The sequence below is a fragment of the Zingiber officinale genome, chromosome 2A (genome assembly GCF_018446385.1).
Source record: "Zingiber officinale cultivar Zhangliang chromosome 2A, Zo_v1.1, whole genome shotgun sequence".
NCBI classification, from domain to species: Eukaryota; Viridiplantae; Streptophyta; class Magnoliopsida; order Zingiberales; family Zingiberaceae; genus Zingiber; species Zingiber officinale.
In genome coordinates, this window is record NC_055988.1 from 100,492,380 (window position 1) to 100,512,337 (window position 19,958).

Here is a 19,958-nt window from a genome sequence, read left to right on the forward strand (position 1 = left end):
ATTTGTTACGAAGCAAAGAAGCGCCCGAGCTGGGCTCCGTTACACTAGCCTACTCGTCGTTTTGTGGTCGTCGCTGACAGCTGCTGTGGACCCGCCACCTCCCACCTGTCGCCACTCTCTTTAAGCGGGCCCCAGCGCTAGGTGATACTGGTGGGTGAATCTGACTGTGTCGATTAGGCCGGCAGGAATTTGTAGAGTTGTCGTGCACGACGTGTTACGTGTTTTATATCAGGCACAAAACCCCGCTATATCGAATCCGTTACAGAATGGGAAAAGCGGGGAGTGGCCATCCAGCGGCTCTGTTCTGATCACTTTATTAATCAACTTTCAAAATTTTAATTTATCTCAATTTGCTTGGGTTGAGGGTGCAGTTTGAAATAAACTAAATTAAGTGGAGGAATTTATAACAAAAGTAATCCAGCCAAGACTCATTTATTAAACTCCGGGGTCGGTTGTGGAGTGAGTCGCACTCCAAGGGGCAGGTACGATGAGGAAGAACAGAAATGCCATCGACTCGTTCACATCCACCATTCAATATACCAGTAAGGACATTGGACGTATGGCAGATGTCAACGGTCCTTTCGCCGTGGGTAAATTTTGCGGTACGTTGAAACGACCTAGTGGGCCCCGTGGGCGGTGTCATGAGATGTTGCCTCGGGAGTCCCATTTTGAGGCACGTGTTGGTCCCCCCTCCAAAGTTTAACGTTTTAGCTGTGCGTATTATTATCAGAATTCAATTTCAAAATGTTTTTTTTTGTTTTTTCTTAAATAAACAAATGTATTTCGAGCTCCTTTTGTTATTCTATTAGACTGAATTTGATAAATTAATTTCCAAAAAATATTTAATATTATTTGATATATAAAACGCCAAATTGGAGTAGTTGACTAAGAAGTCCACGGGCTTTAAAAAGATAGTTAAAGGGACTTGATATTTAGGCCCATCGGAGCCCAGCCTGTCAATAAAAATCGAGCGGCCACGATCCAAAGAGCGAATCCTCCGCCTTCCCTCCTTAGGCTTGTCGTGTCTCGACCAATAGCAGCTCGGCTTGCATCATTCTCTTGCTTCTCATTGGTCCATTGTTTCCACGTCATTCTTCGATTAATATTCTTGCTCTTTTATTTAAATAAGGCCCGTTGCTCGTCTCCCATTTCGATTAAAAAACACTTTTTTTAATTTCCTTTTTGTGCATCCATGGCGGATCGTTCCCTCTTATTCACAGGATTCCTCGTACTTCTCACGGCGGGAGCTTCTTCAGGTGCTCTAATCTCCTCGAAAGCGTCTCCCGGACTAGCTATTTCGGTAGGCAAACCCCTAGGTTTCTTGATTTTCTCCCCTGGCTTTGGACTCCCTTAATTGATTCTTGTATATGGTTTTGCCATTGCAGGATTTGAAGGATTCGATTGTGAGGGCGCTGGGGTTCCAGGCAGAGGACGTGGAGGTCTCGGGGTTCCAGGCCCGTGACGCGCAGGTGGGGCATTCGCTGGCGTACGAATTCGAGATCGAGATCGATAAGAAGGTTATTCCGATCAAGTTGTTGGAGGACGTGAGCCGATGGGAGGCTGCGGATTTTCCGACATTTGGAGAGGACGCAGAGAAGGAAGGAGATGGAACAGAGTTGGTGAACATCGAGAGGTGGTCGAATTCTAGGGCTCCGCCGACCTTGCCGCCGTTTCAGCTCGCCGGCCCTTTGGAGCTGTGGATTCAAGACGCCGATAGCCTGAGAATTGCATTGCCGGTGAGGTTTCAACTGTGATTTGACTCGTGATGTTCCGGTTTGAGAGATTAATAAAATTGCTTTCTTTTTTCCTCTCCGGCAGCACGAGGTCGAAGCCGGAACGTTGAGGAAAGTGATTTTAACAGACGATGTCGCCGTCACCGTGAAGGGCGCGCGGTCTGTAAGCCTCCGGCTGCCGCTGCAACTCCCCCTCCCTCTCAACCGCACCCATCCCGACAGCCGCCGGCCCGCGTCGGGGCTGCTTGCCATCGCCGAGGCCGCACGTCAGTCCGCCCGTTCATCAGGCGAACCCCTCCTCTCCCTCCGCGTCGTCGGTCCGACATCCCTCACCTCCTCTCCATCGGCGTCACCCCACGACAAGCTCAAGCTCAAGCGGCTCGCCCCGGGGCTCGTCGAGCTCTCCTCGCGCTCCCTCCCGTCGACCGCCGGAGCGCAAAACCCGACTCTTTGGCCACTGATATCGCTGAACGGATCCAATTCCAACATCCAAGGATTCGAGGAGCTGTTGGCGTCGTTGCTCGGGCGGAAGGGCGAGGAAGAAGGATCGTTCACGCTGCTGAAAGCAGATGTAGCAGCGAGAAGCTACATGAAGATTGGATTCAAAATAGAGAAGCAGATTGCGGAAGGGGAGGTGGACTGGTCCAGTTATCCGGAATGGAGGACGAGGCCGGAGAAATCCACGGCTCACTTCGAGGTTCTTTCTCGGATAGAGGAGAATGGAAAGGTCATCCCTGAGAGGATCACGGAAGTAAATCCTGCTGAAATACTCGACAGCGTAGCGCAGAGTGAGCTAACTGGAAACTTTTCCATGTCTCGAGCTTCAATTGTTCATCCTCCTCAAAGTTTCTTCGCATTGTAATCTTGTCGTCTTCTTCTTCTTATATTCTTCTTCTTCCGTTCTATATACTTCAAAAAGAGAAGCCATCGACCTCGTGCTGCCGAAGTTGGAAGCATTGGCTCGGTAATAAATTGATTGGAATTTTCTTTCTTCTGTTTATGTTCAAAGATAACAAGCTATATCTTGATAAGTTCCTATGATTCGTTAAGCAATGCTGGATGAAACATTGTAGTCTGTTTCACTTGAACCTGCAGTGAAAGAGTAGATAGATTTATCTTCTAATGGAACCTTTAAATTTTGATTTCAAAATGATTTTAAAGTTTTTTTCGAGGTATATCTATGGAAATGTTCTTTTATGTTCATCATGCAGCTTGTTTTAGAACAACTATTTTGACTATTGTTCTCGAGTCATAATAAACAATAAACATGTATGTCTGAGACCATGTTTTCATCTTGGTGGTCTTTGCACATGTTTGAGCGCTAAGCATATGAAGTCCATTATCATAAATGCTCAACTGTCCCGGTTAAATATCATGGACGGTCAAACTACCGATCAACGAATTCTGGAGATTGTAGGTGAAGGACATAAAAGGACCTGAAATACACTCAAGGAGAGAGGGTTAGATTGGCCAGGGGACGGATCTCAGGGCTATTCCAACATTCAAGTTAGGATTTGCTTGAAGTGATATATTGAATGATGAAGGTGGAGAATAAAGGTAGAATATGGTGGAGTTGGAGAAAAATAGGAATCCTTCTCATTATATTCGTGAGCACTTATATGATCTTCTCAAGAGCATCTCCACGTCAACTAGAATATCATCATTGCAAGGGTTGAGGAGGGGACCAGATCCAACGGTTATTGGTTATCTTCCCACTCGTCAGCCACCACATGTCAGTAGGGATATCTAGCGGACCAGGTCTGACAACCATGCAACCGCTCCTCCATACTCAGCATGCCACGTGTCTAGGAATATTTGCAGTCATTGTTAGCGAGCCTGTATAGGGCATATATTGGTGCAATTTCCCTAGGTTAAGGTTGATCAGGTAAACTAAGCTTGAATTGGCTCAAGCTTGAGTCGTAATGTGCGAGTTTCGATGTTTGATAATATATAAAAATTATTTTGACAATATATGGAGATTGCAAGAGCAATCGTCCATTTGGGGAGATTGGTCAAGGTTGACCAGTTTAATGTGAAGAAGAGTCAAGTAGGTCAAGGTTAGCCGGATACTTGATTGGGAAGTCCAACGGGAAGGTTGGCAAAAGATGAAAATCTAAGTGGGTCAGTCTTGATTGGACACTTGGTGGGAAAGTCTTGGTGAGTGAAGCCAGGCAGAAGGGAAATTCTGGTGAGTGAAGTCAGGTGAAAGACCTAGTGAGTGAAGCTAGCCATATGGAAAATCCTGGTGAGTGAAACCAGATGAAAGACCTAGTGAGTGAAGCTAAGCAGATAGAAAATCCTAGTGAGTGAAGCCAGGTGAAAGCCCTAGTAAGTGAAATTAGGCAGATGAAAATCTTGGTGAGTGAAGCTAGGTGAAAGCCCTAGTAAGAGAATCTAGATAGTAAGGAAGTCCTGGTGAGTGAAGCCAGACACGTGGAAATCCAGGTGGGTCTAGAAGGATCGGGCACTTGGCACGGAGAGAAAAGTTCAAGTGGGTCAAAGATTGACCAGACACTTGGTGAAGAAGTCCCAACAGGTCAAGGTTGCCCGGATGTTGGATTTGAGAACCCTAGACTTGAGTTAGGCAAGTTAGAGTTGGTTAAGTTGATGAGGAGATCAATGGAACCAGAGCCAAATCGATCAACCAATCGATTGGGAGAGTGCTACGAGAAAAAAGGGCACAATCGATCGGGTGATCGATTAGGAGACATTCTCACAAGCACAGAGAGGTTCCCAATCGATCAACCTATCAATTGGGTACCACGAATCGATCGCTCGATTGATTAGGGCTCGATTTCTCGTAGTGACTCGAGGAAAAGACAAAATTGATTGGTCAATCAATTTCGGAGCTTTCTGTGAAATCATAGAAAGCCTTTAGATTGATCATCTGATCGATCCAACTATACCCAATAGATTGGTCAATGGATTAGGATATGACTGTTACGTAGAATGTAGGTTTTGGACAGTTGGAATCATTGGGATTTGACGTGACAATCGATTAGGAGCCCTATATCACACAGATATAAAGGTGACATCGAGGTTCAAACAAGATAGCTCTTGACTCCATCTTCTTCGCTACTGTTCGCTGGACCTAAAGCCTTGGAAGACAAGTGTTGCTGCACTTTCCAATTGGTCCAAAGGCATCTACAAGCTACAAGAGATCAAGCAAGAAGGGTTTCATTTGTTTTATCGTGTATTTACTTTTGTTTTGAGTTGTATGCTTGTGAGAGTCTTGTACGAGGTTCTCCACCTCCGGTTGTTTTGAGAAGGAGTTTGTGTTCATAGTGAAGAGTGCGTGTGGATCCTTAGATTAGTCACCTCTTCTTGAGGTTAATACTAAGTAAATCCTTGTGTTAGCATTGGGAGCTTACTTCGAGTATATTCCGCTATAAATCATCATCATCGAAGTGCGAGAAGCTATTCACTCCCCTCTAGCTCCGAAGTATCCCAACAAGTAGTATCAGAGCGAGGTCGCTCTTTACTGGACTCATCGCTGGAAGGGCAATGAGCTAGAGGAAGAAGAAGTTAAACCTAAATTTCATTAAGTCAAAGACTTCATCAAAGGCTCAACTTCAAGATGGATTCTGAGATAGACTCGGTTTTGACACAAGGGTGCCTCCATCATTCTGTTAGAGTGTATAATAAAAGCCTAGCTTTTGGTATAAACATTTATCCAGAAATAAGAATCACATTGGTCAAATGTCTACATTTATGATAAATGTAGTAGCTCAATTAATTTATATTGTAGATAACATGGTGTGTGGTGTCACATACAGAAGATCATGTTATCAGTTTCTTATAAATTATAAACAGTAGCTCACGACCAAGATGGAAAGGAACAAACCATTGGAAGGTCGTAGTGTAATTAGGTATTAGTTTATCTTAACTATATAATTACACTAGTACACTTAGAGTGTATTGAATAGGACCATTTGAGGTCGTTCCTTTTATACTGATTTTATAAAGGAACAAAGACCTCAGTTATTATGGAAGTGTGTGCTCTTAATCCTAATATAATAACAAGCACATATATTTGATATTTATTTCTTTAATTTATCAATGGGTGAGATTTAGTTCGATAAATCAATAAGCCCGATAAGTTGGGAAATGATATCACTTATAGTATGTGTTGTTGATTATAGAAGGAAACTGTGTCCTAGTGATCTAGGTTGAGAATGTCCCCAAGAGGAGCTCATAAGGATTGTCATGTTAAACCCTGCAGGTGGACTTAGTCTGACATGACGATGAAGTTGAGTGGTACTACTCTTGGAGCTAGATATTAATTAAGCGAGTTGTCAGTAACTTACTTAATTAGTGGGCATTTGTTATCTTAAATACAGGGAGACTAACACACTCATAATAAGAAGGAGCCCAAAATGTAATTTGGGATTGGTGCGGTAGTTCAATAATAGTTCTTTAGTGGAATGAATTATTATTGATGAAATTAAGTTGTGTGTTCGGGGCGAACACGGGATGCTTAATTTCATCGGGAGACCAAAACCAATTCCTCCTCTCGGTCCCTATCATAGCCTCTAATATATAGAGATTTATACCCACCGCATACCCACCTTCTTACCCATCCAATGGGGTCGGCCAAGCTAGCTTGGAACCCAAGCTAGGGCCAGCCAAGACCAAGTGGATGAGCCATGTAGGTGGCCGGCCAAAGCTTGGGTCCCAAGCTTAGGTGGCCGACCACTAGAATATTAAAAAGGATTTTTATTAAAATTATTTCTTATGTGGATATCATGATTTTAAAAGAGAGTTTAAAAATTAAAAATTTCCTTTTATAGTTTTCTACAAAAGATTAAGAGAAGAGATTAATCTCTTTCCTTATTTGTAGTTTAAAAGGATGGTTTTAATTTTTGGTAAAAACTTTCCTTATTTGTAAATCATCTACATGTTTAAAAGAGAGTTTAAAATTTGAAATCTTTCCTTATTTGTTGATTAAAGGAGGATTTTAAATTTTAAGAAAACTTTCTTTTTTAACCATGTTCATGATTTAAAAGAAAGTTTAAAAATTAATAATTCTCTTTTATTAGTTTCTACAAAAGATTGAGAAAAGATTTGATATCTTTCCTTATTTGTAGATTAAAAGAGATTTTAATTTTTAGAGATAACTTTCTTTTTATCCACATGTTTAAAAGAAAGATTTTAATTTATTAAATTTCCTTTTTATAAACGAATCATGAAGGGATTAAATTATTGGAGAAATTTTATAAATTTCTGGAGACAAATTAGGAAGTTTTAATTAATTAAAACTCTCCTTGTTTGTAGCTTTTATGTGGCCGGCCAAATAAAATTGAGAAAGAAAATTATTTTAATTAAATAATTTTTCCTTTTCAATGGAAAAAGAATTAAGGAAATTTTTATTAAATTTTCCTTATTTGCCAGGATCAAGGATTATAAAAGAGGGGGTAGAGGAGGCTTAAAAAAAAATGACTCTATTCTATTTTTCTCCCTCTTTTCCTTGGTGGTGTGGCCGGCCCTATTTCTCTCCTCTCCTCTTGTTGGCCGAAACTTATCTCTTGGTGGAGCTTTTGTTAGTGGCCGGATCAAGGAAGGAGAAGAAGGAGAGAAAGCAAGCCTCGTTTCTAGCATCCCTTGGAGCATGGTGGTGGTGGCCGAACCTCTTCATCCTAGAAGATGTTTTGATGGTCGAAACTTGCAAGGAAGAAGAAGGTGATTGGTGGTTTCTCATCTCGGAAGAACGTTGCCCACACAACGTCCGAGGTTAGAAGAGGAATACGGTAGAAGATCAAGAGGTCTTTCTAGAAGGTATAACTAGTAATTTTTCCTTTCCGCATCATGCTAGTTATTTATGGAAATAATACCAAATACAAGAGGCTTACGATTCTAGTATTTCGAATATGTTTTTTCAATGATGTGTTTTTTTGTTTTATTTTTCCTTGTGATTTGATTGTTCTTTTTGGTTAACCTAAAGTTATTTTAGGAAATTAAATATTAGCTTTCCATAAAAGGTTTTGTCTAGTCGGTGGTGGTTGCTCCCATATCCAAGAAGGCCATGTGTCTCGCCACGTCAGTACTGGGAACCAATTATGGAAATTAATATTTAATGGAATTAATAACTTAAGGTGATTTGGGTCGAACGTGTTAAGTTCCGCAGGAGATCCAAGTCAAAACCTAAAAGAACAAATAGATTAAGTTTTGGATCGAACGTGTTAAGTTTCGCAGGCGATCCAAAATTTAATTTAAAAGAACACATGGTAGCTAGGAAAAGGTTCAGACCTTTGTACAAAATTTTTGTACAGTGGAACCTCTAGGTTTTCCGAGTAGCAACCAACACATTCACAATGACAAACTTTGATTTTTGGAAATCAAGAATCGAAAACTTCTTTATGATGCAGATAGAGTAATGGTTTGCTTTAATGGAAGGTTTTGAAGCTCCAAAGGATAATAAAGGTAAAATCATCATGAAGAATAAATGGAGTAAGGAGCAAGCTCAAAGATGTGAGGCCAATAACAAAGTGACCAAGTTATTGGTCAATTTATTGCCTAGCGACATCTTGAACAAGATAGGGGACTACAAAGAGCTAAGGAGCTTTGGAGCAAGTTGGCAAAGATCCATGAAGAACCCTCCACTACACCAAATCAAGAAAAATCCAAAGAGGACAACTCATTGGATCAATAAGAAGAGGACTCTGAGGTTGAGAGGTACTCAACATCGAAAGAAAAAGAAGTCCAAGAAATTTCATTCTTAAAGGAGTGCAACGAAAAAGGCAAAGATAGAGCATACTCTTTGTTTCATGTACAAAAGGATGAAGGTGGAGAAGCCTCCACCTCAAGGATTAAGGGGGAGCATGGAACATCAATGTCGGAACAAGAAGAAGTCTCTTCATCGGGATCAAATGGAGAAAGTGCCACCCCTATAAGTAAAAGTATAGAAATTTCAATTGTAAATAATAAAGATCATATCATTTATTTCGAGTGTAGGAAAAAAAGACACTATAAGAGAAAGTGCCCTAAATTGGCCAAAAAAGGGCCAAGTGACATCAAAGGGCAAGGAGAAACCCAAGGAGGTTGACCCCATGCTACATAAGAGCAAGGAGCACATTGTGTACTTCTTGTGTAAATAAAATGGACATTACCGGAGCTAGTGTCCAAAGGGGAAGAATCCGACCAAAGTCAAAGGAGGAAGCACAAGTCAAGGGGAGTTTTTAAGAGCAAACCTAAGGTATCATTTATTGAACCAACTCCTTAGCTTTAAGTAATAATAAAAAGCATGCTCGAAATATTTTATATCATTTCAATGTCATTTATCATGAAAATAGAAGACATGATAGGATTAAAGAAAAATATGTAGCTTTTCATGCTAGGATCACCTCACCTAATTACTAAAATTAAGGTCTTTAAGGACACACATAAACACCCTTATAGTATACTTTTTGTGACATTAAAATTATGGTGACATCACCAAAAAAAATGTATTGAAATGTGGTGTTAACATAGACCCTCTAGTATTCCTGACATTTGCATAATGTCATTATAAAATATTTATGCTAACTTCAAAAGTGTCTTAAATATACAAATATACTGACAATAAAAAATGCCACGAAAAAATATTTCATGGACATTTATGCATGCCTTTTTATTATCTAAATAAGGACAAATATAAATGCCACCTAAACTAATTTATATTGACAATTATAAATGTTTTAAATTTTTATATAAGGACAATAAAATATGTTAGTAATGATAATTTATAAGGATACTTTAAATTGTCATCTTATATAACCTATAATGACATTATTAAATGTCAGTTATAATATTTTATAAAGACATTAAATAGAAACATTTAGAATACACCATAATAAATTACTGATATTTATTAAGAATACAAAACATTCATTACATAATAGAAAAAATTACACATTATCACAATTTAACCATCATCACAATTCACCACAATAAGAATATAAACGTTTTACATCCAAAATATCCAATTCTTTTACCATATCATCACAATTCATCCCATCATCACAAAAGTACAAATGCAATACTAATGTAAAAGTATTGAATCCAATGCTAACTAAATACTAACAAATCATTGAGTTTTAAAACTAACAAAGTCTTATAAAATAAAAACTCAACTAATTTACTATCAACCATCTTCAACCATCATATGCAAAATTCAAGTACCTGTCACCTACAAATACAATCCATAAATTTGTATAAGTAAATTAAACAATGAAAATATAAATTTAATAAACATAATTTAAAAGATTGAAAATCATACCAAACGAGAAACAGATAAAGTATCATTCTATATGCACTAATAAAAATCTTCGCTTATTGCCAACTGTAAATATATTTCATATTTATTTAAAATTTTAATAACATGATAAATATAAAAAATTAATAATATTTCACTAAAAGATTTAGATTGTACCAGATGATAAGGTCAAGCTATCATTCCTCCAAGTGTATCCTCAAGCGTTTGTAAAAGATCATAAGGTCTAATTAAATTTTCTTCAGATTCTATGACAACTAGTACTTGTACTACACACCAATTTGATCCTAGTTTTTGTCTCCCTACTATATTATTTGGATCCATGTTGAGGAGCACTCCTTTTGCCATAATTTTTGTTGAATCAAATAAACTTTTGATCAAGACAGAACTTCCAATCTACATGAAAGTGAAAAATATAACAAAAAATTTTCAAGATGTGTGGAATATATAATAAAATAGAAATTAAAATAAAATCTTACCCATAAGGTTGGATGAGATGGAATAGAACCTTGTGGACTACTACTCGATGAAGTTTGTTGACTATTATTACAATTTGAAAGAGGATTTGTGCTTGATTGATCAGAAATCTTTATTTCTCACATTGTAATATGTTGGCCTTGCTTTTTGATTTGTTCACTCATCTTTTCTAACTTTGCATTTTGTTCCATAACTAGTCGATTGCATGTGCCATGACTAGGAATTGCTCCCCATAAATCAGATGGGCTAATACCATCACCAAGCATACGTACTTGACCAGGTCTATCTAGCCCCATGATTTGAGCAAATATATCATTCGAACTCACTTGATCATTATAATCTTCAGGAAGTTGATTTTCTATTTCTTTCATTGTAGCTTTTAAGACATGTTAATACTTATTTAATACATAATGATAATTAAAAAATACTTTAAAATAAAATAAATGAAGAGTATAAAGTATCTTACCAATCTTTCTTTTACAATCAATCTCATTTCTGCTTCTCTTAATTCTTTTCAATCTCTCTTAGGCACTTTGCTTTCAATTTCCATTGATAAATTTAAATGAACAGTGTCCACTCATAATTTTATACCAAAAATGCATATACACATTGTAGATTAGAATGAAAAGTGGATTACTAAATAATGGACTAAAGTGGTGTCTAACGGAAATGAACTATAAAGCCTTAAAGTTTACTATGAACACCCCATTAAATAAAGCCTTAAAATCATATACACTTGAAATCTTCCACCTAGTACTTAGTTGTCACTACTTTCTATCTTTCTTCAATATTAACAAGATATAGGTTCCATGATTTCACCCAACTTGATAATAATGGTCTAAAAGAAAACCAACTTGACCCTATTGAAGTTGAATGCTTGAAGGAAGAAATATTTGAACAAAACTAACAACTCAAGTTAATTGGAAGATGATGTTTTTTATCCAAGGATATAGTTGAACTATTTTTGCTAATATTAGGACGATTAGGATGAGTAGAAAACTGACTTATTAGAAGTCTCCAACTCAGCCATAATAATAAGGTAATTTCATAGAACCAACACCTCTAGGTTGAGCTCAATGTTGAGAAGTAGAAGGATTGAGAATAAACATGAGATGTAGAGGTGACCAAGTTGAAGAAATTAAGAATCTCTAAAAGTCTCACAAGATCAAATATTTTTACTCTTCTTGTGCAAATCAACTAAATTATGATTACAACTACAAGCGATACAACCACTCCATGGCTCTATTGTTGAACCTTTCAAAGGATGTCTTTAAGCTAGTTATATTTTGTGCAAAGAACAAGATATAAGGGTGAATTTGGTAATGTAGTACCTTTAGGTGATGAGCAAGGTCATAGCTGACATTTTTTAGACCTCAAATGAATTTTTAAAAAAGGTCCCTCTCAAACAATATTACCTATCTGGCTAAACAAATGTTTATTGATTATATCTAGTAAAATATTATAAACATATTGAGAAATATGAACTATATTTATTATAAACAAATTTTTATTGATTTCTCAAATGCATAAATTATTGAATTCTTTATATATAATTAACTCAAATACTTTAAATCTAACTCGAGAAATATGAATACATTACACATAAATATATAAATGAGTGATTGTATACTTGTACAAGAAAGAACAACTAAAGAAATTGAAATACCTGGTAGAGATAAATATATTATCACTAATTATTTTTATAAAACTTGAGTGTCTAACTTTATAGAATCTCCCCTTAGTCCCCCCCCCCCCCCAATGTACTCAAGTCAATTAAGTAACAGTAGAGCAATTTTGAATTTATACCAAGGGAAAAAACTAATATATACTATCAAATTAATTAACAAAGTAACAAAAGGCTATCAAAAATAAAATGCACATGACACATGATTAGCCAAGTGGAGCAAACTAAAGAATCCCTAGATCTCATAACACCCACTAAGATTGAACACGTTACATAAGAAAGAAACATATCCATCGAAATTCAAAGAAAATAAACCAACCACACATACAAGTGAAGCTTGTTAGATAAGGACTGAAACTTAAAACTATGATTATATATACCTGTTTGATTTCGTAGAAAGGAGAGGTGACTATCAAAACTTCCAATCCACAAACCTAAAAAAACAAGAAATGAGTTAGGAGCATATACAAAACAAAACTTCCAATAAACAACCTAAAAAAAATAAATTACAAATCAACATCAACCAACCAGCAGTGTTTCTTCCAATTATATAGAGTCAGCTTCCATAACTATTGTTCCTCTATTTAAGATCATATAGAGGTGACTGGCAGCGGCGACGACTGGCAGTGTTGGTCAGAGGAGCGGCGATGGTGAGAGGAGCAGTAACAGGGATGGATGAGTGTAGGTGAGAGGTGTTGGACCCCGTGGTTATTTTAATGTGATCAACCAAGTTAGGTTAGGTCATGTTTATTTTTTGATCCCTGTGTCTAAGTATGCAGGAGCTTAGGAGCGCAGGAAGTCGAGCAGAAGACGCAGCTAGCGAGAAGAATGACACGGGAAGGGAGCCGATGGGCCCGGTGCGTTCGAAGGACGAAAGAGCTGTGGAAGAGTACACCGGTGGATGAGAAGAACGTGTGCGATGTTCGAGGGACGAGAAGCCGGGAAGGAAGCATGCTCGAGGAGAAGGCCGAGAGTTGGGTTCAGGTGAGCCCTATTCCGGATGACTGAGATCACCCACGCAAGTGGAGCCGGAGCGAAAGACCCGGACCGAGGTGAGCTGAACCGGAGCAGAGGGTCCGAATCGAAAAAGTCAACGAAGTTGACTTTAAGGTTCGGGTGCCTGGATCGGAAAAGTCAACAAAGTTGACTTTAAGGTTCGGGCGCCCGTAAGTCCGAGCGCCCGGAACCATTCCGTGTGTTCGGAATGTGAATTTATCCATATCGTGGTCAAACCATGATTCGTGCGAAAGGGATAAAACTTTATCCTCTTTCAGGCACCTTGAACCCTTTCAAGCTCCTAGAACCCTTCCAAGAGCCCCAACCAAGGCTATAAATATAGCCTTGGTCCAGAAGCTAATTAGATCATCTCTGTAATCAACTCTATATTCAACTTCTAATCAACTGTCTGAACTTCTAGCATGTAAAAGGCTTCTCTGCCTTCAGAGAAGGAGACTTTCTTAGTGCGCTTTCCAACCGCTTTGGATTAACAACCTTCTTGGTTGTAACTAAGTCAACCGCTGAGTCTTCTTTCCTGTCTTACTTTTATTTATGTTATTTTCTTATTATTAGTGTTACAATTTTTGAGTTGAAAGTTTGAGGAAGGTATCTTTTATTTGTAGGCAATTCACCCCTCCCCTCTTGCCGGCCTCCAAAGGGACCAATAAGTGGTATCAGAGCCTGACAGTCTCAGAAGGACTAACCGCCTTCTGAAGCAACAAAGATCAAGACAATGGCCAGTGCCAACATTCTGTTGGGGTTGCAAACATAGCCCCATATTGAAAACACATGGGAAAGATCATGAGTTTATAAGAGAAAATATATCTCCATTGGCATGATACCTTTTGGGGAGAGCTCAAGAGCAAAACCATGAGGGTTTATGCCCAAAGTGGATAATATCATGTAATTGTGGAGATATCTAAATTCTTTTCGATCCTACAATTGGTATAAGAGCCCGGACTGTCAGAAGGTTTAACCGTCGACTGTGTACAAGAGCTATGGTCTGATTGAGCCATGTGGATACAATATTGACCTTGAACAAAAAAAAGTAGGGGCTTCTGTGTTCAGATCAAGAGGACCAGACACCAGGCAGGAAGTCCTAATTACGGCTAGGCAAGGAAGTCCTAGTAGGTCGGGTGGACCGAGGGGCAGGAAGACCTGGTGGGTCGAGGATCTAACGTTGAAAGCCTATGGTCCTTTGTTTGAGGGGGGATTGTTGGGGTTGCAAGGTTACAAACATAGTCTCATATTAAAAACACATGGGAAAGATCATGGGTTTATAAGAGAAAAGATATCTCCATCGGCATGAGGCCTTTTGGGGAGAGCCCAAGAGCAAAACCATGAGAGCTTAGGCCCAAAGTGGACAATATCATGTAATTGTGGAGATATCTAAATTCTTTTCGATCCTACACATTCATCCCCCAAAATTCAACGGAGACTTCATTACATAGAAACGATGAATGGAGGTATTCTTCAAAACAGAATTTGAAATCCTTTTAATAATGAAATATGGATATACAACTCCAAAAGACAAAGAAGAATACAATTGGACGAAGAAGGAGCAAGCCGATTTCGTGGCCAACGAAAAGGCAGAATTCCATCTGCTCAGTGTTCTGCCGCCCCAGGAGGTGAGTCGGATCGGAAGCTACGACTCCGCTAAAGACCTCTGGGAAAAATTCCTGGAGCTCCACGAAGGCACATCAGAAGCGAAGTTAGTAAGGCGGGACATCCTCCGGACTTAGTTGACGAATCTCTGGATGAACAACGGTGAGAAGGTAGCGCAACTCCAAGCGAGAATCAAAGAATTGATAACTCAACTAAATAACCTCGGAGAATCGGTAACAAACCAAGACTCAATTTGGTACGCACTCAACACCTTCCCAAGATCTCCAGAATGGGCATCCTTAGTAGATGCATACTACATCTCTAAGGACTTTGAGGTAAGTACTTTAGAAAATTTGTTTTCTACATTTGAACTTCACGAGTCTCGAATTGCAGAACCAAATCAAGTGAAGTTAAATCTCAATGTTGCCTTACAAGCTAAGATGGACAATCCCATCTCTGAAGAGTCAATCGACGAAACTAAAGCGATGCTATTGGTAAGAAAATTGAATAAATTTATTAAAACTAATAAATTTAGATGACACCCAAAAAGGCATCAACGCAACAAAAGGACGGTCTGTTGCTACAATTGCAACGAAGAAGGACATATCAAGGATGACTGCCCGAAAATGAAGAAAAAGAACAATGAAAAAGAAAAGTACAAAAGACCGACATCCTCTAAATGCAAGAGTCTGAAGGCTACATGGGATGAATCATCATCCTCAGAATTAGAAGTCGAAGCCTTCTCGGGATTAGAACTGATGGCCAACTATCTTTTCGAAGAAACCAACTCAGAGATGAGCATAGAAGGGGGAGGATCATCAGAAGAAGAAAGCTACGATGAAGGGGGAGTATCAGAAATAGAGGCAAGTTAGGTACATAATCTAACTCCCAAGCAGTCCTGTCAGTTTATCAAAGTGCTTACTAAAGACTTAGTCAAATAAAAAAAATTGCTAATTTAAAAATACTGTTATAGAATTTGAACATAGAGAATGAAAAACTGAAAATTGAAATTGAAAAATTGAAAAACAATCATGCATGCTTAAATAAATTTCAAAAATCAAAACTTAGAATTTATGGAAAATTAAATTGGTACATTAGAAAACATCAGGTACAACTTAGAAAAATTCTCAGAAACTATATACCCCCTAAGTTTTTGATTAATCCAGTAGGAAGGAACCTATACTAGGTTCTAAAATCTTTCCTAGACTAAATTTTTTAAGTTAAAGCTTTCAGCGAGAAAATTAAACGCTAAAATTTCTTTATGAGGCTTTGTCTTAAGAAGTGGTTGTTGCTCTAATAACCAAAAAAGCCTAGTGTCTCGCCACTACCTGGAAGCCAAAATATTGAAATAAAATATTTAATTAACTTTCTCGTAAAGAATTAAAATTAAAATTAAATAATGCTTTAAAAAGTTATTTTTTATAAAATTGTCTATAAAAAAAATTACCTAAGTTTGAATTTTTTCCTTGCTTGAAAATTTTTTATGCTGAAAAATGATTTTAGAAAAAACTTAGAAAAATTTCTCAAAATTTTTTCTTCTTAAAACATTTTTTACTTAGAATTAATTTTGAAAATATTTTATCAACTATAATTGTTTTAAAAATGTTCAATTAACTTGAAAAATGTTTTTAAAACTTGACCATTTGTACCTGTTTTTTTTTATATGATCAAAGGGGGAGAGATAGTACAGTTTAGGGGGAGTTAATATTTTTTTTTAAAAAAATTTAGTTGCAAATTTTTATTATTGCAATCTTTATGCTTAAAATGTTAATTTAAAAAGTTCTTTTACTTAGAACAATTATTACTTGTATATTTTTTCCCTAACTGGAACTTGGGTTGATGCACAACAAAAATGGAGAGATTGTTGGACCCCATGATTGTTTTGATGTGATCAACCAAGTTAGGTTAGGTTCTGTTTGTTATTTGATCCCTGTGTCTAAGTGTGTAGGAGCTTAGGAGCGCAGGAAGCCGAGCAGAAGATGCAGCTAGCGAGAAGGACGAAACAGGAAGGGAACTGACGGGCTCAATGTGTCTGAAGGATGAAAGAGTTGCGGAAGAGTACACTGGTGGATGAGAAGAACATGTGTGACATTCGAGGATCGAGGAGAAGGTCGGGAGTTGGGTTCGGGTGAGCCTTATTCCGGATGGCCGAGATCACCTAAGCAAGCAGAGCTGGAGCGAAAGACTCGGACCGAGGCGAGCTAAATCGGAGCAGAGGGCCCAGACTGGAAAAGTCAACGAAGTTGACTTTAAGGTATGGGCGCTCGGAACCATTCCGGGCGTTCGGAATGTGAATTTATCCAGATCATGGTCAAACCATGATTCGTACGAAAGAGATAAAACTCTATCCCCTTTCAGGCGCCTAGAACCCTTCCAGGCGCCCCGACCAAGGCTATAAATATAGCCTTAGTCCAAAAGCTTAGATCATCTCTGTAATCAACTCTGTATTCAACTTCTAAGCAACTGTCTGAGCTTCTAGCGTGTAAAAGGCTTCTCCGCCTTCAGAGAAGGAGTCTTTCTTAGTGCACTTTCCAACCGTCTTGAATTAACAACCTTCTTGGTTGTAACCAAATCAACTGTTGAATCTTCTTTCCCATCTTACTTTTATTTATGTTATTTTCTTATTATTAGTGTTGTTATTTTTGAGTTGAAAGTTTGAGGAGGGTATCTTTTATTTGTAGGCAATTCACTCCTCCCCTCTTGCTGGCCTCCAAAGGGACCAACAGGAGGAGGCGACGATAGCAGGATAGGGAGGAGAAAAGGAGAGGAACGATAAAAGGATGAGTGAGCATGGGTGAGAGGAGCGGTGACGGTGAGAGAAGATTAGGGAGCCGCGACGACAAGAATGGGCTAGGGAGGAGAAAGGCAGAATCACGGTGGAGGCAGTGTTGTGGAGGAATTGTAGTGGTGACACGCGATGGAGGTCGGCGGCGGCACAGGTATGCATGAGCATGGGTGAGAGGAGCGGCGACGACGAGAGTAGATTAGGGAGGAGAAAGGGAGAGGAGCGGCAATGGAGAGAGCAGATTAGGGAGGAGAAAGGGAGAGGAGTGTTGGGACCAAATATGTAGCAAGAGGGGGGTGAATAGCTCGGCGCGATCTCGTGCTCGTCGTTGCTTGCTTCTTGTGATGAAATGCAGCGGAAAATACAAAGAAATAAATACACAACGCTAACTCGTAGATTTACTTGGTATCCACCTCAAGAAGAGGTGACTAATCCAAGGATTCACACACTCACATACCCTCCACTATGAAAACACTCCTTTTCGATAACTACCGAAGGTGGAGAAGCCCTACAAGCTCACAGTACAAGAAGAAAGGGAAGGGAAATACAATACAAGCAAAAGCTTACAAGATATGCACGAAAACCCTAACCTTAGCTTCTTCCTCTCCTATTGACTTGGACGTGCGCCAGCACAAGCCTCCAAGAACCTTAAAGATCTGGCGTGAGAGCTGTGGAGAACTGCTGTGAAGATCTGCGTGGGGAAAGAATCGAAGCCGTGGAAGTTCTGCCGAAGACGAACGCACACCAACAGCTATATCCTGCGCCAACGGTCGGATCCTAATCGATTGGATTGCTCCAAATCGATCGGGGAGACTTTGGATCGATCGACCGATCGATCCAGAGCGCCTCTGTGCTCTCGGGAATTGCCTGGATCGATCAGCGGACCGATCTAGGGATTATCGCGCGAAATCACACCTCCCAATCGATTGCCCGATCGATTGGAGGCTCCCAATCGATTGGCTGATCGATTGGGAGGCTTTCTGTTGGAGCGATACTTCTCTCAATCGATCCACTGATCGATTGGGAGGGGGCTTGTCGTAAAGACTCACCCAATCGATCAGCCGATCGATTGGGCATGAGCCAATCGATCGGTTGATCGATCCAGCTCATGATTTCATCCAAAATCAAGTCCAAAGCCCCCTAGACCAACATTCGGTCATCCATGACTTATTGGTCCATCATGTCTAGCATCCAGTCACCCTTGACCTGCTAAGAATCCCTTACTAAGTGTCCAATCAATCCCTTTGACCCACTTGGACTTTTCTCCTCGTGCCAAGTGTCCGGTCATCCTTGACCCACGTGAACTTATCTCCACCAAGTGTCCGATCAACCTTGATCCACCTGGATTTCCCATGCCAAGTATCCGGTCAATCCCTTTGACATACTTGGGCTTCCCAACACCAGATGTCTGATCAAACTTGATCCATCTTGATTTCCTGTGTCTGGCTTCACTCACCAGGACTTTCACCTAGCTTCACTCACTAGGATTTTCCTCCTGGCTTCACTCACCAGAATTTTCCATACCGCCTAGCTTCACTCACTAGGTCTTTCACCTGGCTTCACTCACCAGGATTTTTCAGCTGCTCGGCTTCACTTACTAGAACTTTCTAGCTGCCTAGCTTCACTCACTAGGTCTTTCACCTGACTTCACTCACCAGGATTTTCCAGTCTGTCTAACCTCCCAGTTAGGACTTTCACCTGGCTTCACTCACCAGGATTCTCCAATCAAGTATTCAGTCAACCTTGACCTACTTGACTCTTCTTCACAATCTCCCACATGCACAATCGCACCTGCAATCTCCATATCTTGTTTACATGTATTATCAAACATCGAAACTCAAACATCAAGACTCGAGCTTGAACCAATTCAAGCTCAGTCAACCAGGTCAACCTTGACCTAGGGAATATTGCACAAACAATCTCCCCCTTTTTGATGTTTGACAATACCACTTTTAAGTTAGGCTAATCCCATAGTCTCTACTCCCTTTATGCCAATATATGAATGATGATTTCCTTCATTCTCCTTCTTTTCTAGAGGGCAAACTCCCTCTTTAGGTAATGAAGGCCTAACCTAACCACACATTCTCCCCCTAGTGGCATACATCAAAAACTCTCCCCCTGAAGAGTTACCCAACGTTGTTTATAATTTCACTCGTTGTTCACAACACAGTAACGAAGGCCCCATACCCTTCATTATTTTTAACACTCATCCTTGAGCATATACCACTTGGTATATTCACATACAATTCCAATGAAGGTCCCATACCCTTCATTGTCATCAAATGCTCATCCGTGAGCATACTTCACATGAATAATGAAGATATCCACTCTCCATTATATTCAAATGCCCAACCTTGAGCATACTCGCTAAAGAAGGTTAACCACCTTCCAAGGTGTATGAAAAATAGATTTTCATGTCCTTAAAGAGTA

The 19,958-nt window shown here is 39.4% G+C and overlaps 1 protein-coding gene across 1 annotated transcript; it reads left to right on the top strand.

Annotated features, from left to right (window-relative positions):
- Nucleotides 1–1,154: 1,154 nt before the first annotated feature.
- On the top strand, nt 1,155–2,771 carry LOC122041731. The gene is made up of 3 exons (XM_042601516.1): nt 1,155–1,300; nt 1,386–1,736; nt 1,819–2,771. Exons 1-3 carry the CDS (start codon nt 1,193–1,195, stop codon nt 2,593–2,595), a joined length of 1,236 nt encoding a protein of 411 aa, XP_042457450.1. The 5' UTR covers nt 1,155–1,192; the 3' UTR covers nt 2,596–2,771.
- Nucleotides 2,772–19,958: the final 17,187 nt, after the last annotated feature.

Coding starts and splice junctions, on each gene's coding strand:
- LOC122041731 (XM_042601516.1), top strand. CDS start 1,193: ATGGCGGATCGTTCCCTCTTATTCACAGGATTCCTCGTACTTCTCACG. Junction 1,301..1,385: donor CTCCCGGACTAGCTATTTCG/GTAGGCAAACCC, acceptor TTGCCATTGCAG/GATTTGAAGGATTCGATTGT. Junction 1,737..1,818: donor GCCTGAGAATTGCATTGCCG/GTGAGGTTTCAA, acceptor CCTCTCCGGCAG/CACGAGGTCGAAGCCGGAAC.